A 26,066-nucleotide genomic window follows, 5' to 3' on the forward strand; every position below is an offset into this window, starting at 1 on the left:
AAAGGGAAGACATTGACTCCTGACCCCCAAGCAGCAGACTGTTCCTTGGGGACTTGCTCACAGAAAGCCTTGGGATGTGTGTAAAGCTATGGGCTGTTTAGACAAGTGATGCTGATGTGTGTTTCCTGCAGCCCAAGCAAAAGCCTGAAATCCTCATTTGTTTACGAGAAACAAATGCAAAATTCTAACTCCCTGTACAGGAAGGTCAGCTGGGCAGGAACCACGTTGCTAGGCGATGCAGTCACCCTGCGCTCGGTCTGAGAAAGGTGCACTGAAGCCGTCAGATCATCACGTGGAAGCTGGTATTCAGCTCGGGGTTTGCTGGAGTCCATCAGGTCATGCGGTAAACTCTTGAGGCTTAAAGAACAGCAGTTATTGAGTAATTACAGATACCAGCTAGAAATAAAGGCCTGGTACAGGGACCCACTCATCTGTAAGCCTGGGCTGCAATCATAAAATTGTTCCTAGACCTACAGTTATGGACAGCTTAATAACCCAAACTGGGGGAAAGGCACGTGTAGTTGTGTACTTGGATCCTACCGGCCTTGACACCAGGTAGAAGCTCATGAGAATGGGATGAGAGTTGGTGACAGCAAGACAGTTCTCTGAGGGAGATTTTCTTCTGGGTTGGTGTGGTGTGAGCAGGATGTGTCAGCATCAGGGAGCTGCTACGAGTGAGACTTGTGAGAATGGCTTTTATTCTCGGAGGCTTGGGGCTTTGAACTGATGAGGCTCCTCATCCCCACCCCCACCCTTAGCCTTTGTCATGGAATTTCAGAATTCCCATAGAGCACATTGCCTAACCCACAGTGGTTGAGTGGAGGTCTCCCTACGTCCCAAGAACCCAGAGCTGAGGCGAGGAAGGAGAGGTCAGAGAATGTGCACTTGAGGCAGGCAGGGGTTTCTGTCTGTCTTGTGTTTCTCATGCTAGGAGCAGCGTCTGGCACGCGGGCAAACTCAATCATCCTTGATTGAGTGAATGAATGACTGAAGGACTGTGTGGAGCAAGCGTTATTGGTGACTCTAGCTCCATTTGGCCAGCATGGCATCTCAGAGGGAGGCACAGGGCAGACTGAAAACTTTTGGGGAGGAGATCTGTAATCTGTGGGGCAATGACCTCCCTCTGAGAGCAGTCCTTCTAGGCTGGGAATGTGCTAGGCAGCCCAGCGCAGGACCTGGGAGCTGAGGTGTCTGCTTTGTTTATTGCATGCTTCTGTTGTCTAATATTCGGCCGAGGACTTTTGCTTTCATCAAGTGTGCTAGTCTTCTGTTTCTTCCATGGTGATGTCTTTGGTGATCACTGTAGTCCTGGTGTCATAGGGTGATGGGGATATGGTCCTTCCTCTACTTTTGGGAAGGGTTTGCTATTGGCTATTCCTTAAGTCCCTATGGAATCTATTTTCCCACCAGCTGAGGCCTGGCTTTTCTTGGGGTCTAGGTGTCAGGTGTGTTAAATATGTCACAGCATCTGCTTCTGTGGTATGGCCATTTCACTGCAACTGGGAAGGAGCAGTGAGCAAGCCTGGGCTCTGCATGACCACTTTTCATTAGCTTTGCAGCCCTTCCCACATCCAGGACAAGCAGGTCTCATGTGCTGTGTTTGCCCTGAGCTGACTTTGGCTGGCGTTGTGACTGGCATCTTCTTCAGTTTCTGCTGACTCCATATTCGAGGCTGGGCCTGGCCAGTTTCTCCCCTCACATCCTGGACACATCTGTGCTGAACAGGGAGGTCTGGTCCAGAGCAGCTAGCTGGATAGCAGAGCAGAGATGGCAAGCCCTGGGCTCCCGAGCTCCTGTCTTCCCCTGCTGGGCATCTGGACTTTCAGGAGTGAACAGACTAGTGTGGCTCAGCAACCTAGAAAATGACATCAGTTTAAAAGTGAGTTCTGGTTCATGGAGATGGCTCATCAGGTAAAGCGGGCACTAAGTATGAAAACCTGAGTTTGGATTCCTACCATCTATGTAAAAGTTGAGTATAGCAGTGTGTATCTGTAGCCCCAGCACTGGAGGTGGGGTGGGTAGAGACAGCAGGATCCCAGGATCTTCTGATGAGTCATTCTAGCTAAAAAATGAGCTCTAGGTTCAGTGAGTTACCAAAATAGGTAGAGAGTAATAGAGGAAGATACCTGGTGTTGAATACACACACACACACACACACACACACACACACATGCACACACACACAGACAGACACACAGACACACACACACACACACACACTAGGGGTCACAGAAGCTTCTTTTCAATGTTTTCCTGGAGTTTCTCACAGTGAGCATACTTGATTTTTAAAATGAGCAAAAGTTGGTTAATATCATACAAAAACCTAGCTCCTTTCCATGACGTTGAGTTCTACACAGTTCCTTTCCAGGGTCCCAAGGCTGAAATGGTTCCCCACCAACACCTGCTCCACCAACTGCTGTTCAGTGATGTCGGGTACTGAACTGATGTCCTCAGGATCAGTTAGGGACCACTCTCTATTTGATGAAATATTCCTACTCTCCCAGGACTGTGGAAGATATCTGTGGATTGAGATGAGGGAGCTACCCTAGGGTGTAATGGGGAGAAAATGAATGCAGAGGCCAGGTGCTGAGGAGACAGACTGCTGCCCTCTGTTCTGCAGGGATCGTGGAGGATGTGGTCAATGCTTGCTTTGTAAAAAGCTTTGTAAAGCGGTGTGATGGGATGAGCCACATGGAGTGGACCTAATGGTATTGGTAGCTGCCTCTCCTACATGGCTATAGCAAGGTAGTTGTGCTAGCTATGGGGTGTGACCCCCTACCCTTGCATGCACCATATTCTATAAGGCCAGGCAGTGTGTTCAGGGTTTGGAACTCATGTCTCTGGCTTTAATTTCTCTTAGCTCTTTGGTCTTAGTCTGGTCTTGTACTTGGAATCCTCCTGCCTCAGCCTCCCAAGTATCTTGCAGTTATAAGCCTGTTCGACCAAATCTAGCTATGGACACCATTTTTGAGTGTCAGCTCAATGCCCCGCACTGGGCGGAGGACCAATTCACAGAATGTGGTGGGGATACCATTCCTCCAATTTAATCAGTTTCTATGTAAAATGTTATCATTTCGTTAGGGAAAATGCCTTGGAGACTATTGATGCCTAGCAGATTAAAAATCACCTCTGCACCCCTCCCACATCAGCGGGAATGGCCCACAAGGAGGCTCTCATACTGCATTCCACTGTCACCCTAGCGGGTGGACGCCTGCCCCAGCAGCCACCTCAGTCCACATCCATTGGAAGGAGCCTTAACTAGATTCAGAGAGGGCTGAATGGGCAACTCTTTGCTGACACAACATATTATAATGGGCCCCTTATGTAGCTTCCTTCCTTGGCCTCTGCTTCCAGAGGTAGACACCATTCCTGCAGTACTGAAAGGGGGTGTTTCAAAACTGACCATGAGGACAGACCATAGGTTCCCAGGGCCAGCACCAAGCTCTCCATCAGAACACCTCCGCTGGTATTGAAGGGACCAGCAGTTCCCTCCCTGTTTCTCTGCCCCTTTCACCATTTCTAAAGTCCCCATGATACCAGTATGCCAAGATGTTAGGTGACAGTCTGAAATGGTTATCGGGGACTTCTGTGCTTCCATGATAGCTAGCCATCCTGCAGGGTGGGCAGTGGTACCCATAGGTGAAGGTGGAATGGGTCTGGAATAGGTTCTGGGTGGGTGGTGGTGGTAATGACTTCAAGTCCAGGCAGGCTGTGGTCTCAGAACCATTGCTTGTTGATGCCTTCCCTGGGGTGGGGGTGCCTGATCAGTGGCCTGTGGAGACTAGGTTGTCTTGCTCTGTGGAGCACCATGTAGAGGCTTTTGTTAAGCTGGCCATGGGCAGGGTTGGCCCTGGGCTGGAGCTACTCTCTGCTTACGTTTCACTATGTCATCTGTGAGGATGACGTTTCTAGGCTGGGGCTTCAGCATCAGGAGGTCTCCCACATCTCTGGACATGGGAAGTCTGAGATCGGGTGTCTGTGGCTTGTGCTCCCGCAGTATGACTTGGGTACGACCCTTGGCTTGCAGATGGTGTCTGTCCTGTGTGTTCCCACAGTCCTTTCTCTGAGCATCAGAGTTTTCATCTCCTGCTCCAAAGAAGACATTAGGCCTCCATCCTGACCCAATGTGTCCTCCGTAAGGCTTGTCCTGATGTCATCTCATCCTGAGGTCCTGGAGGTTCTGTCTGCAACAGATGAGCTTGACAGGGACTCAGTCTGGCTCTTATGGGGCTTCACAATGAAGATGGTTGAGTGGTTTTTCCTGGCCATCCAAAGTCCAGAAACAGGTCTACCTGCTTAAGGTCTATGCTCTTTTCATAGTGTATGTTCATGATGGAGGTCATTGGTCTGACACATGGATAACTAGAAGCGACTCTATTTCACAGATACCAGTCTCCTTGAGTCTGGGCAAGCCCTGAGCCAGACTCTGGGAGATAGAGGCCATCATAGTCTTGGCTGCCCCCCGAGCATCTTATCTAGTGGTAGAGACAGGTTGGTACCAAAGTGTGAGCAGGTCAGGACTGTCAAAAGGAAAACAGGGTTGTGACAGTGCTATGATGTCACGGTGCATCCCCATCCAACAGTATTCGCTGACTTTGTGCATAAGAGTCTTAAAATTCAGTGCTTTATGTAGAACACAAATGGTTGGGTCTTATTTTGGATTTACTCTGGCAGTTTCTGTTTTCATGTGTGCATCTAAAGCTTTTCTCCACGTGATCTTTTTGCTGGAGTCATTTTCACATGACCCCAAGTTTAAAGGTATATAGAATAAGCACACAAATCAAGTATTTCCTGACAATAAGTCATAAGAAATTTACTTTAAAACAATTCTTTCATGTTCATATAATTTTGGCATCAGAGGGGTCGCCTAAGACCATTGGGAAACACAGATATTTACATTATGATTCATACAGTAGCAAAATTATAGTTATGAAGTAGCAACAAAAATAATTTTGTGGTTGGGGTCACTACAATATGAGGAACTGTATTAAAGGGTCGCAGCATTAGGAAGGTTGAGAACCACTGCTCTATAGTATGCTGTGGAGTCGTCTGGCTTCCTCTGAATGCTTCTCCCCTGGACCCCTCCCCCCACAGCCATCGTCCCTCAGCAGGCTGTCCCTGTGCTGCAAGTACCCAAAACTCTATTCTTTCAGCTTCAGTAAACTGGCGTCTGTCAGGTCAGTTAAGAATAGGAAGTGCAAGTTTTTTATTGTATTTCCTTATTCCCTGTCTAGAGCGCTTTCCTTTATGTAGATCATATGTTTAAAATATTTTGTTTTTCATTTGTTCATTCTCCTCCTTAGTCTGAGGCAGTTGAATAATAAGCCTTTTATTTTTTCCCTTTTTAAAATTTAAGTTAGAAACAAGTTTGTTTCACGTGTCAATCCTAGCTTTCCCTCCCTCCCCTCCTCCCCCACCCTCTCCCACTAGGCCCCCCAGTCCCCCACCCAATCTCCATGCTGATCCCCAGGGAGGGTGAGGCCCTCCATGGTGGATCTCCAGAGTCTGCCATGTCATCCAGGGTATAGTCTGAGGTCTTATTTTGGTTTTGTAGACAGTCTCACTGTGTAGCCTTGGCTGGCCTGGGACACCTGCATAGTCCACACTAGCCTGAAACTCAGAGTGATCTGCCTGCCTCTGCCTCCCAAGTGCTGGGGTTAAAGGGTGCACTGCATGTCCAGCTAGACCTAGTTTTTTACCTACAGGTCTCTCTGAAGCATTTCTCTTACTAGCCATCTTAAAAGGGGAAGTCTGCATGGTGTGTCTGATGCCCTGGTTCTCAGTCTCTGAAGTGTAATTTCACAGGTGACTGAATCGCAGGCCAACTTTGCCCTCTAAACATCATTTTGTTTTGTTCTTCCTCATGTCGGTTTTTTTTTTTTTTTTTGCAGAGACACCTGGTGAATTCTTACCCTTGTTTTCCTTGTTTTTGTAGACAAGATGTTTCCCCCGGTCTTGTTTTAGGATTTTCCCCCTTCATCTTTGATCATCTGCAGCTTGCACATGATATACTCAAGTGCAAATTCACTTTGGGGATCTGTGGCTTGGTGTTTATAGTTTGTGGAACTACACACAACTTCAAATAGTCCCGTGGTTTTCCTCTCATTCTTCCATTCCTCTCTGTGTTAACTAGTTTTGTGTTAACATGACTCAAGCTAGAGCCCTCTTAGAAGAGGGGACCACACTTGAGTCAATGTCCCCAGCAGATCGGCCTGTGAGCGAGCCAGTAAGTAAGCAGTTCTCCTTGGCCTCTGCATCAACTCCTGCAGCCCCTGCCTCCAGGTTCTTGCCTTGTTTGAGTTCCTGCCCTGACTTTCTTCAGCGATGGAGTGTGAAGTAGAGCTTCAAGCTGAAACAAATCCTCCTAAATTTGCTTTGGGTACATTTGATCACAGCTCTTAACCTAACTAATACTTCTCAGTGTTCTACTGTGGAAACTGTCCCTCAGTCCCTGGGCAGTCTGATTCCTTTCCCCTTTTGTTTTTGCCATTGCTTCTCAGTTTGAAGACACTGTGTTAGTACCTGTGAGCTCATGGACTCTCTTCAGTTTGAGATACATTGTTGCTGCACTTGAGAGCTTATGGATTCTTTGACTCTGTGCACTTCTACAAGAGCATGTGGAAGGCTTGTTTCAGTTCTCCAGTGGTGTGTGTGTGTGTGTGTGTTTTAATTTGGACATTTCTTTAGCCTTTCTTGCATTTTTCATCTTTGCTTACAGACCATCTGTTCTTACATGCTGTCTACTTTTTCCTCTGAGGCCCGTTGCATTTGCTCAGAATTACTTTAAAGTCAAGTTTGGGTCTAACCTCTGATGTTTTTCCTTTAGTATACCTTACATCTTTTTGTTGGAGCTGGGCCTGATACAAAAGGAACTGGAGCTGGTATTCGGGAATTTGGCCTTTGCTCTCTGTGGGGCATCACTTTGCCCTATGATCTCGGTTCTCTGATGGATCTAAGAAATTCCCTCATTTTCATTTTGTTTACCTGTCTTTGGACTCCAAATTTCTTACGTGTTGGATCAGAAACTATACATTTAATTCACTTCTCCCTATGTCTTCCCTTCCTTTCTGCATCCTTCCTTCTAATGTATCATTCCCATTTCTGTTGGGCATCACTTCAGTAATGTGGCCACGGGGCAGGTAATGGTCTTGCCCTGAATGGAGTGTCTCTTTTTTAGGGGACAGCAGGGTGGGAGTGGTTGGACTGGACCCTTGGGGTCAAGGCCTGGTGTCCCAGAGCCTGCCCATTCCGAGACCTCACTTGCTTGTCCTGTGCTGCTTTTGGACATAGCAGGATGACCAGGTCAGTACCAACTCCCAATATGAATTGTGTAACCCAGCACTTGGCTGGTGTGTGCCTCAGCTTTCTCTTCTGTAACATGGATGACATAATTAGCTGTGTATAGGAAGAACAATTTACTATGAGGCTTAATCATCCGTCTCAAAGTGTGGCTCTGACCTTGCTCCAGCGTTACTGGCATGTGGGCGTGCAGTACACACTGCCTCCTGCCTCTTCTCCTCTGTCATGTGCTTCAGGCTCTGGGGTGAGACCCTGGGATGCTTTTAGGAATATCACCCTGTGCTGCGTGGAGGTGTGCATGCTATGGTTCACAGATGCACAGGTGAGGTCCTGCATTCTCAAGAGGCCAGGACTGGAGCGGTGCTATACAGTGTGGTCCTCTAGGAGTTGGTTGGAGATGCCTGTCAGACCTCAAGGATGGTGAGACTCTGCCCATAACATCTTCCAGGTGATTCTGAGGAAGCTTCAATGAGCTATGATAAGCCAGGCTTGTGAGTGATAGACCTTCTGAGGGTGAGGCAAGTGTTTAGCCCTGGGGTACCCAGGCTAGGAGGACACCAACTGTGTGCTTACCCTGTCTCTCTTCTCCCCATGCAGAATCGCAAGTGATGGTGTGCCCAGAGAACAAGCGGAGCCCTGCACGACTGGTTAGCACAGCAGAGCCGGTAGCTGTGCTTGCTGGTGGGTGGGCGTGAACCACAGGACCTCAGCGTCTCACTCGAGGAGGAAACATGTCTAAAAAGGGACGCAGCAAGGGTGAGAAGCCCGAGACGGAGACGGACTCTGTGCAGATGGCCAATGAAGAGCTACGTGCCAAGCTAACCAACATCCAGATAGAGTTCCAGCAGGAGAAGAGCAAGGTGGGGCGGGGCCTCTGGTGCCAGCTCAGGCTGGGCTGTGAGCTCTGGGCTGTGAAGGCTGTATTAGTGGGTGTCAGAGCCTCAGCTGCCCCTCGTGAGAACAGGAGGCAACTGTGCAGACTGCATGGTGGCAGTCTTCTCTCACATGTTGCCTGTGACTTGGCGGGGATGTAGGAGTCGTTATATTTCAGCTTCCCTTCCATGCAAGATGGAGTCACAGTGGGGTTATGGGCAAGTCCTCTATGAAGAGCCTGTTTCTGTCACAGGAGTTTTCTCATCCTCGAAGGGCATGCATGAGCTTTGGAGCGTGTTGGAACAGTGCCTGGCTGGGGACCCACATACTTCAGGAAAGCAGTTAAGGCATTGATGTCAACCCAGTACTGTCAGAAGACTCTAGCTTTCTGGGTCTTATACCTGGTGTCCTTCCTCCTCGGTTCAGCCAGACTGGCTTCCCGATCTTGGTGATGTCACCGACTTAAGTAAAAAAACCTGCTGCCATAGCCTTTTTTGTGGATGCAGTTGTGACATGGGAGGGCCTGAGGTTTCTCATGGCAGGGAAGTCACAGCTGGATCCTTGGGGACTAGTTACATCACCTTCACGATCGGAAGCAGAGAGCAGTTAGGATGAGCCAGTGTTCAGCTTGCTTTCCCTGCTTTTATGCAGTCCTGGACACCCTGCCCGGGGTGCGCCCACTGCAGAAAAGTCTTCCCATATCAATTGATAGAATTAAGGTAATCCCTTACAGACACGCCCAGAAGCCCATCTTCCCCTGACTCTAACATCTGCCAGGTTGATAGCTTTAGCACTGACCATCACTAATGGGATTTGGACCCAATATAATGTCCTCAGTTTATACTAATCTCCTCACTTTAGGTCCTGTCACCAATCTAATGCTGTCCTAACACCCAAGTACTTAATTCTTTAGCTTATCTCTTCTGAGAGATATTACTGAGCCCCCACACCAGGTTAGCCCTGGTCTAGCAAGTGCTACAGTGTGGATTACGGACCCGTCTCCTATCATCAGGCTGCCTCTCAGCTCTAGAACTTGTGGGGATCTCAACCTAGCCATGTCCTGGCTTCTATCTCCTCCATGCTTCCCCCTGTAGTCTCCATAGGGCTTTGCCTATTCAGTCACTGGGACAAGTTCTGTTCTCAGGGAACTCAGTAGAGTGTCCCCCAGGCTAGCATGAAAAGCACAAATGTGAACTTCACCATTTCATTTAGGCATCATTGAACATGAAATCACACTAACCAGCAAGATCATGTTAATGGTGTCATTATGTTAGCAGAGGGCAGGTATTAAAGGCTTCAGGGTGAAGAAGGAATGTGTGGCAAGTGTTCCTTCCACCATTCATTCAGCGAGGGGCCTGCACATGTACTGCAGCCTGTAGTGAGCTTGGTGACTCAGGAGCAGCCCCTTCTCTCATGGTGTAGAGACATGCAGAAGCTAGAGGTGCCATAGTGCTCGGCACGTCAGAGGTCTCAGCACATCGCAGGGCAAGCCGGGCCTGTGACGGCTTCTCGAGACCATCTTAGAGCTGGCCCCAAGGATTTTGCTAGTTTGGAGAGGAAGCAAATAGATTCGCAAAGCCACAATTGTTTAACAGCCCCGATGAACAGTCCCAATGCCAGTTGGGGACAGGATGAAATGGGCATATGAAAAGGCCCAAATCTGAGGTGATGTGAGGAGGAGGGATACCGGAGGAAAGGTCCTGGCTGTAGCTTGCTGGTGATTTATTAGATCTCACAGCAACCAGGCTATGGGTTCCACCCCGAGACTGGCACCAGCCTTGGGCTGCCGAAGTGAGTCAGACATTGATGGCTGGATGGCCTTTGTGGGGTAGGAGTCTCGGTGCCAGGTCAGGACCCTGGGCTCTTACAGCAGCTGTTCTCACAACTTATAGGCCTTGGATGCTAGACCCTTAGCTCTTTGGGCTTTACAGTTCCCTGAACTCTGCGAGCAGCTAGGGACTGCTGTCTCTGGCCTTTGGCTCTTGGAGCCTATCACCTTCTGCTCTTTTGACTCTCCGAGTTTCCTGTGCTTCCCCTGTCTTGAGCTGGCTCCTGCCTGGTCACTGTCTCTGTCTCTGCTGGCTTCTTGATTCTGGTGCTGCCACTGCTACCACCAAGGCAGCAGCTGCCACCACTTCTGTTGCCACCCTTACCTGCTCAGCCTGCTCTGCCCACTATGGTTGAAGCACAAAGGTAGATACGACTTCTCAGGAGAACCACTTCGAACACCAGGGGGCAGCATAGGAGTGTGTGTCCTGATGGGTCAAAAAGCGAAGGGTACAGCCTGGTTGTATCCTGGAGGGGGCATGGCGGGAAGTGGCATGCAAATGTGGTATTAATAATTTCTACCAATCACAACGCAACTTCCAGGTCTACCAAGGTCCAATTACAGGCTTTCCACTGCATCAGTAACACTCTTTCTTGTGTGAGAGAAGTGCCCCCCTCCAGTGAGACAGCTGCAGGGCGAGCTAAGTCCTCTAGAGTTCACAAGGCCCCAGGGCTGATGCCTCTTGTGTTAGTTCCTCTTCTCACTGCTGGGACAACAGAGATTCTGACAGGAACAGCCCACGGTGGAGAGCTTTATGGAGGACAGGTTTATTCTGACACACCTTTTCAGAGGACCCAGCCACCGTGACTGGGAGGAGCGGCAGAGCCCGAGCCAATGGTTCATGCCAGAGAAGCAGAACCTAGCTAAAGTTCTCCCTTTCCCTCATATTCCATCTGGGCCCCCATCCCATAGGATGGTGCTCCCAGCTGCTGGGTTGGTCCTTCCCCCTTAGGTAATCCTGTCCAGGGACACCGGTACTGGCACCTCATCTCGAGTGTGAGCCTAAATCCAGTCAAGTTGATGATGAAGCCTGCCCTTTGTCAGCCTGACACACAGCCACCTCTCTTTAAACCCTGACATTCCGTCCTGGACCCCAAAAGTCTCATTCATGTTCATCTCAGACTGTGAAATGCTTTCAGTCTATGTCCACGAGTCCCCAGAATCATAATACTCCCAACACTGTCTAAAGTTCAAAGTCTCTGCCGAGACTCAAGGCAACCTCTTTGCTATGAAACCTTGTAAAAATAAAACAAACTTACATATTTCCAAAATATCATGGACCGGGGCCATGAAGGGAGCTGTGGGAACGAAGCAAAACAGACTGAACCTCTGAAGGGCAAACATGAAATCCTGTGGCTGGGGGTCTAGCACGCGGTGTCAGGGAGAGAGCTCTGAGGACCTTGGGCAGCCCTGCCCCCATGGCCTTGTCATCGGAGCTCCTGTGAGCTGGGCTGGCTTCCCTCGTTGTCTTCAGCTTTCCCCAGCAGCGGTTCCCCGTCGCTGGCCTCCATACCATCCTGAAATCTGCACTGTGGCTTAGGCTTCACCCTCAAGCGGCACATATTGATGCCAGAGCGGTTTCTTGAAGGGACTCTCATCTTACCACACATTGCCTGGCTTCTCAGACTTCCCTTTAAAATCTAGGTAGACACCTACCAAGACTCTTGTTGCCAGTAAGGCCAATGCCAATGGACAGTGCCGAGGTCGGCTTCTAGTTGGAGTCGACCTGGAGCCATGGCCACTGTAGTCTCTTAGTGTATGCCTGGACAGCTGAACCTAGGAAAGCACTTCCTTTCACAGCCGTGTGTGAGCAGGTTCCCTAGCTGCTGGTCTTCTTCAGGGAAAGGAAGTCTTTCATATGAGTTCATATTTTACACTAGAAGCCATTAGTAGTGGAATCTGACTAAGTCCCTCTTTACACAGTGCTGAGTGCTTGGTTTCTCATTAATGGTGGCGATTTCTAACTACCATACCCTCCTTGTCTACAAAGTTCAGCTGTTTCCTTTTGTGCCCAAACAGCTTGCTCTTCACATTTTTCTCTGGTTCTGCTCCCTATTTCCATTAGAAAAGCAGCAATTGCCAGAATGTATCTTGAATGACCTATAGTCCAGGGCCCAACCCAGTCTTGTTCCCATCTGAAGCCTCCTGAGGGCAGTCTTCACTGCCTGATGTTCTGAGCTCCCACAAGAATCTCCCACTGAGTTCTGCTTGCAGCCATCTGGGGCTTCTCCAGCCCACATTGCAAACTCTCCACATTCCTCCTATAAACCAGTCCAAAACCTAAGAGGTGTGCAGTCAGGTTTAGTCACAGCAATGACCATACTTCTTGTGTCAGTTTTATGTGTTTAGTCTTTTTTTTACAATGATGATAACGTTGGACAGAAACCACTGAAGAGGAGGAATGTCTTGTTTGACTCTCATGGCTTTCGAAGGTTTTGTACATTGTGGCAGGGAAGGTGTAGCTGAGCAGAGTGGCAGCCTGATGTGGCAGCCAGGAGGTAGAGAAACGCATGATGCTCAGGGGGCATACCCCTTTTATTCCATCCTGGTCTGTAGCCCTTAGGATGGCACCACCCACATTCAGGGCTGCCTTTCTCCCCTCGTTTCATTCTCTCTGGAAATGCCATCACAGTCATATCTACATGTGTTCCTCACCATCTCTGAGATGATTCTAAACCCAGTGTGTGAGGCAGACATGGCTCAGGAGTCCTGGCTCAGCTGCAGTGTTCCTTGCATTTGGCGTGTGTTGTCCTTAAAGCATCTGTGAACTGTTTGATGTCCTGGCACTAAATTCACCAGAACTTCAGTTCCCGCCCTGGGGGAGGTGACCAGGGAGGGCTGGTGTCACGTGCTGTTTCTGTGGCTGCGTGTGATGGCAGGAGATACTGATCTCATGCATCTGCCTCAGGGTTCATTTTGCATCTTTCCTGGCTGTTAAAGGGCAGATGTGCCAGTACTGAGATGATGTCATAAAACTCACTTAAAATTACTTCCTCCTAGCTGGCTACAAATCGTGTGGTCTGGGGAAACCAGTACTGTTTTCTTCAGAAGTCTGGTCCACCAGAGGCAGTTTGTCTTATCACTTTGGCACCCACTGTTTCGGGATCACACAGGGGGTGTAAGGGCTCCTGGGGTAATTGGCTCATTTGAAGAAATCACTTCCTAGGTGCATTTTACTACAGGTCATGTAAAAAGTTTGCAGATCAGACCCAACATGTTTGGGCTGAGCTCAGGTCTTGGGGCCAGTTTCCCTGAGAGGTTCAATCTGGTTATCAACACACATGCATGCAAGCGCACCCCCCCACACCCCCACAGACAGAGACACAGAAACATCCAGAAATGCACACACAACACACACACACAAACAGAGAGAGAGACATACAGAAATGAGCACCCCCCCCACACGGTCCCTTTGTGGGGGTTCTTAGTCTTATTAATAAAAGAATTAAAGAACGGATTCAAATGGAAGCACAGGACTGCCTTATTATAGTTAAAAAACAACCCAACCTTGTCAGGCCAGCTGTAAACTTATCTGCTGCCAGAAGGAGGGGAATGGAGGAGAGAAGGGAAAAAAAAAATCCATGCTTGCATGGAGGTCAGACACAGGCTGACAAATAGCCACGTGGTGGGGAGGGGAGCTTTCAAGAGAGTAGGGAAGCCCAGAACATTTCAGGAAAGCGGGCAGACTGGCTTCCCTACAGGGTTGCCAACTGTGAGCTTCTGCACCAGGGTTGGGGATTCTGGGAAGGAAAAGTGAAAGGTTCAGGCATTACGCTGGACTGCCCTGTTACCTGGCAAGATGCATTCAGGCAGCACTCTGGCCAGCCCAGAGTTCTGTGAGAATCTCGCAGGTACAAAGGACCCCTTTAAAGGACTGACCCCAGTCACTCTCATCTTCCTCCCCAACTCATCTTCTCCCTTACTCTCCTCCCTCCCTCCCTCCCCTCCCTCCCTCCCTCCCTCCCTCCCCCTCCCTCCCTCCCCCCTCTGGTATCTTATCTCTCTCTCAGCTCTGCATGGGTTGGTTACCTCTCACCCCCCCTTTCTCTCCCTGTCCACCAATAAAACTCCACGTGGGATCGTTGAGTCACAGTTTGTGTCTTGTTACTGGGTAAACCTAGACATTTTAACAACATTGGTTCCCTAACCGGGAACCTAGACATTTTAACAACAAAAAGGACAGTGTTTCATTTAAAAACAAATTATTCCCCCCATCTCTTTAGCATGGTTTAAGGTGAGCCTACCTTCCTATGCATGGATCCTCCTCTGGATGGCAGTAGCCCAGCTGTTATGTTAGGGCTCCACCCTGACCCCTTGGTGGCTCTGTCCTCTCTGACTCAAGTTCCCTGCCTGGGGACACTGGAAACCCTTTACTGTTTAGAATCTTCCTGGCTTTGGTGAGAGATGGTTTCTGTTCTTTTTGTCTCTAGTTTCTTGTCCTTTCTCATACAGTTCAGAATGGAAAGGTCTTCAAGGTTTGGCTTTCCAGGGAAAATCATAGAACACATTGGGAAGGGAGATCCTGGATAGAGCTGGGGTGGAGGGCAGGACTGTGGGTGTGGCCTGCAGGGGGAGCTAGAGGGTGGAGACTGGAATGTGGGGTTGAAGCTCCTACCCCTGAGGGTTCTGACCCTAACCCCTGCTCCTGTTCTGGCTGCAGGTGGGTAAGCTGCGGGAGCGTCTGCAGGAGGCCAAGCTGGAGCGCGAGCAGGAGCAGCGGCGCCACACGGCCTACATCTCGGAGCTCAAGGCCAAGCTGCATGAGGAGAAGACGAAGGAGCTGCAGGCACTGCGCGAGGCGCTCATCCGGCAGCACGAGCAGGAGGCAGCTCGGACGGCCAAGATCAAGGAAGGCGAGCTGCAGCGGCTGCAGGCCACGCTGAATGTGCTGCGCGATGGCGCTGCAGACAAAGTCAAGACAGCACTGCTGGCCGAGGCGCGCGAAGAGGCGCGCAGGACCTTTGATGGCGAGCGCCAGCGGCTGCAGCAGGAGATCCTGGAGCTGAAGGCGGCGCGCAAACAGGCAGAGGAGGCACTCAGTAACTGCATGCAGGCGGACAAGGCCAAGGCCGCCGACCTGCGAGCTGCATACCAGGCGCATCAGGATGAGGTGCACCGCATCAAGCGGGAGTGCGAACGTGACATCCGCAGACTGGTATGTGGTGTCTGGGTTCCCACAGCACCTTTTCCCTCAGGAACATGGTTTATGTACTCCAGGCATGGTTGGAGGTACTGGGGTGTCCACAAAGTCCTGGCTATCCCTGGGGTGCTAGTAGGCTTAGCATGGCAGGTCTATCCTGCGGTATGGCTCTGGGCAGATCTGCAAACTGTTTGGAGCAGTTTCCTGTCTCTATCGTGGGGCTTGCGGAGGGGGTGGGTAGAGGGGGACTGGGGGACTGTAAGAGAGGACCTCGGCTGCAGAGGCAAGGCTGAAGGTTCAACCCCTTCTGTTAATCCAGACTAGGAGTGGGCTTTACGTCTGGGTAAGACCCAGACCTGAAACAGAGAAATGTAAAGTGCAAAGACTCTGAATTTTTTTAAATGGGTGTGGGGTGAGGGCTGTTCAGTTTAGATGACCCGCATTTCTGAGGGAAGGAGGAGACGAATAGCAGTCACCACCTAGGCCTATGTTCTGTCTGAGCAGGTGAAGGATGGGCTTCCCCAGGCATTGACCCCACTAAGGGTTAAGAGATGAGTGGGAGTTTGAGCCATCTCAATGGATGACTGGAAGGAGCAGTCCCCAAACTGGGCTAACTCACCACGATAATATTCTATCATCCAAGTACCAACCAGGCCCGCCTCTAGCCCTGCTTAGCCTCGGAGATCAGATGAAATCGGGCACCTTCAGGGTGGTATGGCTGTAGACTGGTAGTAGTCTTCTGCGCTCTGAAGGATGTGGAAGGCCAGTGGGGACCTGTGAGGCACAGTGACATTTCCCACAGTCCTAGAAGACACAGGAGACAGTGCTTTGTACATGCATGGGACTGTGATGAACAGCCTGTACCCGTCAAGACCTTGGGCAGCCTGCAGCAGGGTGGCACAGCGTACTAACCTCCCAGCGAGCTGAGATTCTCAGACTGCATTAAGCACTGGTGTTTAGGAGAGCCCCGTGAAGGCCAGGGACTGTGTTAGGTGGAATGTGAAGAGGCAGGGAGATGGGACATGCACGTATCGACCCCAATGGTAGCAGCCTGCTGACACAGATGTAAAGGACCTGATGGGGGGGAGGGGTCACGCTGACCATAAACAGGCGCAGTACTTAACAGTAAAGGGTTGGCAGGAAAGCCTGAAGTGTGTAAAAGAAAATATTTTGAAGACTAAGAGAAGGAAGAGACAGACCCATTGCTAGAATTGGAGAAAACCTTTCTGAGCGGGTGGTGGGGCTTGCAGACAAAATGAACACGACTCACTCAGGCAGTCTTCAGACAGGGTTGCTCTTTGGGAAGGGGCATACATCACACATTGTCAGCTGCGCTTCACCATTCCCCGGAAATGGAGTGATGGATACTGGTGGTCAGGGACTTCTGTTTACTCAGTCCGGGCCCCCACCATGGGATACTGCTGACCACCGCTAGGGTGGGGTTTCCTACCCCAGTTAAACCTCTGGAAACAGCTTCACAGACACAGCAGAGGTGTGTCTCCTAGGTGATGTTAATCCTCTCAAGTTGACAGAGATTAACCCTCATAGTAGCAAAGGCATCCAGAAAATAGGGGAGTAGAATGTCTTCAAAGTCTTTATGATGCAAGTACAACCCAGATTCCAAAGCCAAAGATGTTACCTTTTAAGAACATAGCTGCAAGGATACTGGTTAAGTATTAACAAAGAACGACCAGGGCTATATTGGAAGGCTATGAAAGCCTGGGCCAGGTTGAGTTAATTATGGAATTGTAAAGATTGGCTTAGTATTTACTGATTTAAAACCAGAGAGTATTACTTATTTATTTTTAGTGTTTTGAGGCAGGGTCTCACAGTCTAGCCTTAGCTGGCCTGGTGCTTGCTATGTAGACCAAGTTGGCCTCAAACACATGGAGATCCACTCATAGAGGCCCCTACAGGCTTTAATCTGGCAGTGAAATAAAGGATCAAACCCCATGTGGCCATTTTCATCCACACATTCCAAATATTTTAAAATTCATCTTCCTGACATGCTGTTAGCATATCTGAATTAAACAGGCATTGCTCTAGTCTGATACACTGTTCTTTTGAAAAATCTGCTAACAATGTTTGTCACAATGATGAACCAGCTAAGGTTTCCCACTCAAATTCAGGACCAAAACAAAGTGACTGTAACCACCCTGCTGTTCAGCTTTGCATTAGCTAGGGGGACAGTGTACAGAACACCATGGAAGAAGTGAGCTCTAACGGTCAGAGGAAGGGGGATCTAGTTATATCTGAATGTTGTGATGCTGCTGCAGGAGTCAGGAGCCTGGCCCAGTTTTCCCAGTCTGTTTCATAGCACAGACTGGGCAATGATGGATTTGGAATCGAGAAAGCCAAGGTACCACCAGCTTCTATGTCTGGTGAGTTCCCAGTCCCTGATCCCAAGATGGCACCTTCACAGCCATGTCCTCAAACAGTGGATGGCACAGAATGGCAAAAGGCAGTCACAAGGTGGCTTCAGCCCCTCCCACAAGGTCGCTAATCTCATGACTTCTCAGAACTAACAAGCACATTTGTCCAAGCTCTGATACTAAGTAGATACAAAATGCCTTCTGTGTCTATACACTAGCAGTAGACTGCTGGAAAGGGAAACAATTTTAAATAGCAGGGAAAGGCTCCAGGAACGATTGTAAAGCAAGTTGTGTAGGAGTTCCGCCAGGCTACAAAGCATTGCTGAGAAGAGTTAGAGAGCTAAGTAAACAGTTTCCATTGGCGAGAATGTTGATGAAAGTGAATGCAAGCTTCCCAGAATCCAAGTGAACTTTTTTCATAGGTTATTGTGAGAATTTTCCTCTGGTATGTGTGTGCGTGGGGTGGGTGGGGTAGGGTGGAGGGTCGGTGTGGGAGGATGATGATGACCACTAAGCATTGTCCTACCCATCCTCATGAGCAACCAAATGGCAGTTCAGTTTGGTTCCCCAGAGTTCATCCAGAGAAACTGGTAAGTTTCGGTTGTGGCAAGAGTGCGTGTATCGGTAATGCAGCTGCACAGGAGGGCTTGTACCAGCATGGATGATGGCTTCCCCATCCCCGTGCAGATGGAGCCCCTCTCGGTTAACACTCCCCATCCCACCAAACCTGTATGCTCTAGCTCCTCCCAGAAGCCCTAAAACCAAGTTCTATTAGGGCATAATTTCCTGCAAGTGGGAGGAGTGGCTGGATATTCAGGGGAGGGGAGGGCTCAGTGACTACCCCTGCGCCTCCCATGTGGGGATGTCAGTAGTCAAGCTCAGCTGTGATGAACTCTTTCGAGCAGACATGGTGGGCATTATGAAGATGGTGTTTCTGTTTGAAGGGTAGGGTTGTGCAGCACAGATATTGGCAAACAGATTCTAAGTTTGATCTAAGTATTTGAAGGCTCTGGAGTGACAGGGGTGGGTGGGTGGGAGGGCACGTGCGTGCGTGCGTGCGTGCGTGTGTGTGTGTGTGTGTGTGTGTGTGTGTGTGTGTGTGTGTGTGTGTGTTTGGTGTTGGGGGTTGAACCTAGGACTTTGTGAATGCTAGACAAGTGTTCTATCCCCAAGTCACACATCCAGCTTTTGGAGTTACAAACCTTTAAAAGGAAACATTTGCAGGTGTCATGTGTTTTATAACCTGAAGAGTATCAGCTCAAGATCCTGCCCCCAAGACCAAGTTCTCAGCACAAAGGAGATTTATTTGTCCCAGAGGGACAAAGGGAAGGGATAAGGGTCAAAGACATGAGATAGAGGATGAAGAAGAAAGGGAAGGGAATGAGGAAAAGGGGGCAGGGATATTTACTCTGGAGGGACAAAGGACTGCCTGTGGATAGAGAGGGGACAGATGTGGCCCATAGGCAAATGGTGGTTTATAAAGGTAGGTATAGGGGTAAACCCGTGTTAGGATAAGGTGTTTAATTTTAGTTGGGTGTGTTAGTTAGGTGAGCCAAAGGGGGCTTTTGGTTGCTGGACTTCAATACTTCGATAGCTGGACCCTGGTAGTCAGCCTCAGGAGCAGGACATGGCCAAATAAGGGAATAGGCCTTGGTAGGTAGCTTTAGGAATGTAATCTGACATTTTTGTAGCAAGGCAGAGGGAATGGGGGAGAAGGGCAAGGCCTGCCAGAGCCATGTTCGTCATGCTCAAGCTGACTGGAGTCCCTTCATGACCAAGTTACAGCAATTGAAACAGTGAGGCTGAGGATGAAGGCAGATTGAAGGGACAGAAGGGGGCTAGAAACAGACCTGTAAAAATGTGACCACGTGACTCAGGAACAGGCTATCTCTGTGGTGCAGTAGGAAAAGGATGGTATTTCAATAAACAGCACTTTGACAGTGGGGTCTCTATACACAATTTCAACTATGAGACATTTACAGAGGAGAAGATGCCTCCTTCAGCCTCTGGGGTGGCTCAGTTAAAAAGCCCAGTATTCCCAGGAAATCACCAGAAGCTCCATGTCTCACACATGGGAGGGTCGTGAAGCAAAGCGAGCAGAGCAAGCCTGTCAGCGAGGGGTTCCAAGACCGAGCAGTGACACTCTTTGAAAAGGGGAGAATGAGATAAACACGCTTTCCAAGGAGTGGGAGCTAAGCTGGCAAGGAAGCTGATCAGGCAAAAAGGGAAGAATGCATAGGAAGATGCGCTTAAGGATTATCCGTGGTCCTTAACGTAAACCTTAAATAAAGTAAGGCAGCGTGCACAGCTCAGGGAAGAAAATGTGTGGCTCAGGGGTGGGGTGGGAGCTGGTCCATTAGTGGTTTCACACTCCTGTAAAGTTTCCCATCGCACCTGAGGTGACACTTTGGATCCAGAGCAAACAACAACAAACCAAAGGGGCTCAGCTGAAAGCTAATTGAAGAAATAGTTGAGATACTAGAACATTTGTGTGTGCTTGAGGCAGGAAGTGTCATAGAAGTTCAGGTGGGACAAGTAGAAGAGAGACGGCAGGAGCAAACAGATCACATCAGCAGTTACGTTGCACACAGAGGGACATGTTCCTACAGGAAGGTCACACATTAAACACAAAGGCTGCTCTCCCTGAAGGACAAAGAAAAAGTGCTGTGCAAATAGGAACTTAGTACTAATGTGACTATTACACAGCAATGTGAAGGGATGCATTTCTGGTGCGTACAAGAACTTGGGTTGACTCAGACTTGGGCCAGGAGAAAAAGTCAACCCTAAGATGAGAGTGAAGATAGCTTGTGGTATGATCATATCTCTACCAAGAGGGAAGAGGGGAGAGAGGATGGTGGCACTGGAGGACAGAGTGGAGGCGGCCAGCGGGGTGGGGCTGTGAAGAAGGGCACAGAGGAGCTCCCCTGGGTGTTGGGTAATGTCTTCCTGGTTGCCCCAGGTGGGTGCATCACTCATAGATATCCAAGGCAGTCCCAGCCAGTCCAGTGCTTGTACGTACCTGAGCCGTGTCCTCATTTGGCGTGTTTTGGGGAGAGTGGGATTATTTCGGAGCTGTATGTATAGAACTGCACTATGCAAGGGCTCTCCTGAGGTCTGCCACTCTCTGTAACTGCACTGCCCCCTGCAGACTCGGCACAGTACCTGAAGCCTTGTGGACCCCTGCGTTCATTGCACACCTCCAGCAAGAGGTTAAATGATGAAGAAAAGGAAATGGACACCCAGCAGGGTTTTTGAGGAGTGGAGAAAATGCTCTGCTGTCTTCTGTGCTTATTCTGAGCCAATCAAGAATCAATCAAACATGTTGGCAAAGGAGGAAGTGACAAATTACCTTTGTTGTTCGATGTTTTACTCTTTGGCCTTTCTGAGGTGTTCACCACCCAGCTCCCAAATAAGTCACACACGGAGGCTTATTCTTAGTTTTGAATGCCTGGCCTTAGCTTGCTAGCTTCTTGCCATCTTAAGTTAACCCGATTACCTTTTGCCTTTGGGCTTCACTCTGACTCCATGGCTGGCTGTGTGGCTGGGTGGCTGGGTGGCTGGGTGGCTGGCCCCTGAAGTCCTGCACTCCTTGTTCTCTTGCTCCTCCTCTTCCTGGTTTCTCCTTATGTTTATCCTCTCTGCCTTCCAGCCCCACCTGTCCTTGCCCCTGCCTCGCTCTTGGCCGTCCAGCTCTTTATTAGACCATCAAGTGTTTTAGACAGGCAAAGAATCACAGTTTCACAGAGTTAAACAAATGTAGTATAAACAAAAGTCACACACCTTAAAATAATATTCTACCACAACGTTCGTCATCAGCAAAGCTAGACTGGAGAGTAAGGGGTTTGGTAAAGGCCAGGATGGTTTTTAACTTCTTATTCCTGTCCCATTGGACAGAAAGCCTGAACTGCAGACTAGGTAGTTGCCCAAGGCCTGTCTCCCACTGGTTCTGGAAGAGGAGGAGATGATAAAGGCACAACCGTTCACAGATGACTACCGTGCCTGGGCTCTACAGAGTTAAGTCACATCAAGTGTTGGCGAGGAAAGTCACTTCCTCGTCCCCACGAAGCCCAAAGGTGGTATTCAGGTGTCCCCTCACCCCCAGCATAGGCATTTGGCCTTGCGGTTATTTGATTGCAGGGGCCAGGGCCCAACATTAAGTTGGTTAAGCAGATGCAGATATTGACCGGCTCTGCTTATTAGAAAAGCCAAAGTAGCTTTTTGTACTGCTGGATGTGGGAACAGTAAGACCTGGGATCAGGACTTCCCTTGTCTATGTGACCCCTCTTTGCCTTTGGTTGGCATCACTGCCACTAGGGGGACAGGATGGCTGTGGGAAATGTAGCCCAGTGACATGTGGTCTCCAGGCAGAGGCTGGAAGGCTGCTGAGTGCTGCTGGATTGGGCTAGTGGGGGTCACCATCCCACCTGACCCCACTTCCCTGAGCTGAGCACCTGAAAGATTTCAGGAGGCAAAGAGCAGCAGCAGGGAGCATTACCAACTGACAGGCATGTCACCTACCTGTGGCCCCAGGGAGAGGGCCACCAGTACACACATGATGATTGATGACCGGCCTTGGGGCCTTTGTACTGGCTCTTCCATGCCCTTTGGTCAGTGGTGTTCATCCCCAGGCCTGTCATTGCTGCTCTTTTCTCCCTGAGGAGCTCCCATGCCAGGCTTCCTCTGAGGGAGATCTTACACCCTGGGTCCCCTCTGTAGGACACGTTGTCTGTGTGTCCCACGCAGACCAGACACCACCAAGCCCTCTAGTTACCCAGGCTCTTTCCCGTCTTCACTGTGGTGTTTTTCATCTAAAGTGTCTGCCCACTTTCAATTGCTATTCTGCCACTGCCTATCTTCTGTTTAGGTCGTGGGCTCTATGAATGCAGGGACTGGGCCAGTCATCTTCCCCAGGAGACCCCAGGTCCTGTGTGAGACAATGCACAGTGGTGTCCCTGATGGCTCTGTGTCTCCACTGCAGGGTTCCTGCATGATGCTCTTTCTTCTTGTGTCTGCTGGAGCCAAATCTGCCTCCTGGATCAGTGCATGTATGACAACTGCGGGGGTCCCGTGGGAGAGAACTTACGACAAAGTGAAGTAGAGACTCGGGCTGCTCTTTGTGTGAGCTGATCTCTCTTGAAGAGCAGTAGTGGAACAAAGGGAAGGGGGTGGGGGCAGTCAGAGGAAGGGGAGGAGGAGGACAGTGAGAGGAAGGGGAGGAGGAGGACAGTGAGGGGAAGGGGAGGAGGAGGACAGTCAGAGGAAGGGAAGGGGAGGACAGTCAGAGGAAGGGAGGACAGTGAGAGGAAGGGAGGACAGTGAGAGGAAGGGAGGACAGTGAGAGGAAGGGAGGACAGTGAGAGGAAGGGAAGGGGAGGACAGTGAGGGGAAGGGAGGACAGTGAGAGGAAGGGGAGGACAGTGAGAGGAAGGGAGGACAATGAGAGGAATGGGAGGACAGTGAGAGGAAGGGAAGGGGAGGACAGTGAGAGGAAGGGAGGACAGTGAGAGGAAGGGGAGGACAGTGAGAGGAAGGAGGAGGACAGTGAGAGGAAGGGGAGGACAGTGAGAGAAAGGGGAGGACAGTGAGAGAAAGGGGAGGAGGACAGTGAGAGGAAGGGGAGGACAGTGAAAGGAAGGGGAGGACAATAAGAGGAAGGGGAGGACAGTCAGAGGAAGGAGGAGGACAGTGAGAGGAAGGGGAGGACAGTGAGAGGAAGGGGAGGACAGTGAGGGGAAGGGGAGGAGTTCTGAGAGGCAGGAGGAGGATATTCAGAGGAAGGGGAGGAGTGAGAACATGGCCCAGGTGCCTCTGGATGCTGGCCAGTCACCTGTGACCTCCAATTCCTCCCTGTGTGCAGGGTGTGTTCTTTCACAGCTGCAGGAGAAACTCTACTCTTCTGTTATTTGTTTGTTTTTTTCATGTATGTGGGTGTTTTGCTTGCACATGTTTGTGAACCGCATGCATATAATATCTGTGGAAGCCAGAAGGAGGGCATCAGGTCCCCTGGAACTGGACTTCAGATGGCTGTGTGTGCTGGGACTCAGACCCCAGTCCTCTGGAAGAGTAACCAGTGCTCTTAATCGCTGAGCCATCTCTCCAGACCCAAGAAACTCTTTTTCTTAAAAAAAAAATGTCTGTTGATACCAAATAACAAAACAAGATGTGCATGGTGGCACATGCCTTTAATCCCAGCACTTGGGAGGCAGAGGCAGATGGACCTCTGAGTTTGAGGCCAGCCTGGTCTATATAGGAAATTCAGGACAGCCAGGGCTAAATAAGAAGATGCTGTCTCAATACCTTTCCCACCCATCTCAGAAAAGCCTTGCTGATAGCAAGAGCATGAGAAGGCTAGAGAGCTCCAGGCATGCTGATTGTAGGTACTAGAGTTCCAGGAATGGCCCCCAGGGCACTGAGGCCACCCGTGGCGCTGTGTTCCACAGTTTGGGCTCGAGTCTTTCTCTATCTCTCTTTCTCTCTGCCTCTAGCTTTGTTAAAGATGCTATGGAGTCTCTCTCTCTCTCTCTCTCTCTCTCTCTCTCTCTCTCTCTCTCTCTCTCTCTCTCTCTCTCTCTCTCTCTCTCTCTCCTCTCCCTCTGCCTGTCTTTGTCAAAGATGCTATGGTTTCATGGTTTACATAGCATTTGGGGGGCACTGCTCACCCCATTACAGGTGCCAAGGATGACATTGAGATTGGCTATAGCAGTAGTGGCCTCTCCCAAACTTTGCAGAGCAGTAGAGCTCACTAAGTTGCCACCCCTACTGTGGTTTCTTGCACACGTAGGGGGGAGAGGCTGCCTTCTAGAAGATCTGGTCTGGCAGTATGAAGAGGAGGGGAGGGCTGGGGGAAGCCAACAGCCAATTCTGCTGCCAATCAGAGCCTGGGCACACTTGCCTCTCTGAGATCAGGTTTGTGGGTCATGGGTGAACCAGGTCTGTTCTCAGGACTTTGAAGGGGAAGTAAGTCCGGTCTATGCCTTGTTGAGCTGGGCGAGTGATGATGGCTGCAGGCTGATGACCTGCTGGTAAAAACCTAGGTTCTTTCTGTGGTTGACCAGAAGCTCCAACAGCCTGGCTTGGAAGCTTTCAAGCTCTCTCTGTATCCTGAGGTAGGGTGTGGGTTCACTGATGGCTCTTGATTCCAGAGTCCTAGAACACCAAACCCACAGTGTCACCAGGACCAAGTAGTCTTGAAGGCTCTGGAGGAGGGTTCTTCCCACCTCTCCCAGCTCCCAGGGTTGCCTATGGTTCTTTGGCACCTGGCTGTGCAACAGTTCTCTTTGTAAAAAAAAATCCAGAGGTCCTAGAGAAGATGAAGATTCTGGGTGATAGTCTAGTTAGGACTTTGTCCTCACAAGGGCTCTTCCTGAATGGTTGGCTTCATATGAGTAAGCTGAAGGATGGCATGGGGTTTCCTCTGCAAATCTCTGTCAGTGTGGTTCCCTGCTCTGTCTGGCCTGTCATGCTAAGCTCTGTCCCTGTTTGATTGGCTGCCCTAAGGGAAGGCTGGTTTTGACTGGGCTTGAGTAAGCAAGGGTGCATCTCTGCACCAAAGAGGGGGTTCCCCACACCTGCAAAGAGGGCTCATGGGAGCCCAAGCAGGGTTTAGGTGGCTAGTAGTTCTGCGACTCTGGGGTTCAGAGGGAAGTCAGGATTGGGGACATAAATGACTTCATCAGTTGCATAGAAGATGAGTTAATGAGTGGGAGGCAGGAGCAGCCACCTCTGGAAGAAGCTCATCTGAGAGGAAGCAGGATGGGCTGGCCTGCTTGGGGCCGATAGGGAGCTGACAGGTTGGGAAGTGTCTCAGGATTTCATGCATTTCTTTATTATGGAGAGATGTGAGGAGGGCTGAGTAGCATTGAGAAGTGCCCAAAACTCGGTAGATGCTCAGACCTAGAGCTGTTTCTTCAGTGTTGGTGAGATTAGAGGTTCTGGGCTGCAGACTCTCGCTGTCCCATGTCCAGATCATCCCAGGTTCAGTGAACCCAGCCTCAATCCAAAGTCTGGATGATGCCACCCTGGTTCTGAGCCAGCACTCAACGGCCCATTTTCTGTCTTCCAGATGGATGAGATCAAAGGGAAGGAGCGCGTGATCCTGGCCCTGGAGAAGGAGCTTGGGGTGCAGGCTGGGCAGACCCAGAGACTGCTGCTTCAGAAGGAGGCTCTGGACGAGCAGCTGGTCCAGGTCAAGGAGGCTGAGCGCCACCACAGCAGCCCAAAGAGGGAGCTCCCTCCTGGCATTGGAGACATGGCGGAGCTTATGGGTGGCCAGGTGAGGGACAGTGTCTCCAGCTAGCCAGAGAGAAGACCACCTACCTACATTCTTCCTTCGCTGGCTACTGCCCTACTCAGCTTGCCAGCCCTGCTCTGGCCTTTCCTACCCTCTCACACTCCCTTCCTGCCTGAGTCCTTCCCACCTTTACTGATTTTCAGTTTGTGCCAGGCCCAGTACTCAGTACTGTGAAGAACTGACTGAGCCTGCTGTGGCTGGAGTTGCAAAAAAGATATGGAAGTCTCAGAGCAGGACACACAGCTGGAGCTCTGCAAGGAGGAG

The 26,066-nt window shown here is 50.1% G+C and overlaps 1 protein-coding gene across 4 annotated transcripts in view; it reads left to right on the plus strand.

Moving 5' to 3' along the window:
• Positions 1-26,066, plus strand: part of Jakmip1 (janus kinase and microtubule interacting protein 1) — a 108,061-nt gene that overhangs the window by 42,064 nt on the left and 39,931 nt on the right. For all 4 annotated transcript variants that reach the window (XM_040747002.1, XM_040747003.1, XM_040747001.1 and 1 more), the window contains exons 2-4: positions 7,897-8,159; positions 14,661-15,155; positions 25,575-25,784. In XM_040747002.1, coding sequence (XP_040602936.1) covers positions 8,031-8,159; positions 14,661-15,155; positions 25,575-25,784 — 834 coding nt within the window. In that variant the 5' untranslated portion in view covers positions 7,897-8,030. The remainder of the gene's footprint in view (positions 1-7,896; positions 8,160-14,660; positions 15,156-25,574; positions 25,785-26,066) is intronic.

This window comes from Mesocricetus auratus, unplaced genomic scaffold (assembly GCF_017639785.1).
Source record: "Mesocricetus auratus isolate SY011 unplaced genomic scaffold, BCM_Maur_2.0 Super-Scaffold_100006, whole genome shotgun sequence".
In the NCBI taxonomy this organism is placed as follows: domain Eukaryota; kingdom Metazoa; phylum Chordata; class Mammalia; order Rodentia; family Cricetidae; genus Mesocricetus; species Mesocricetus auratus.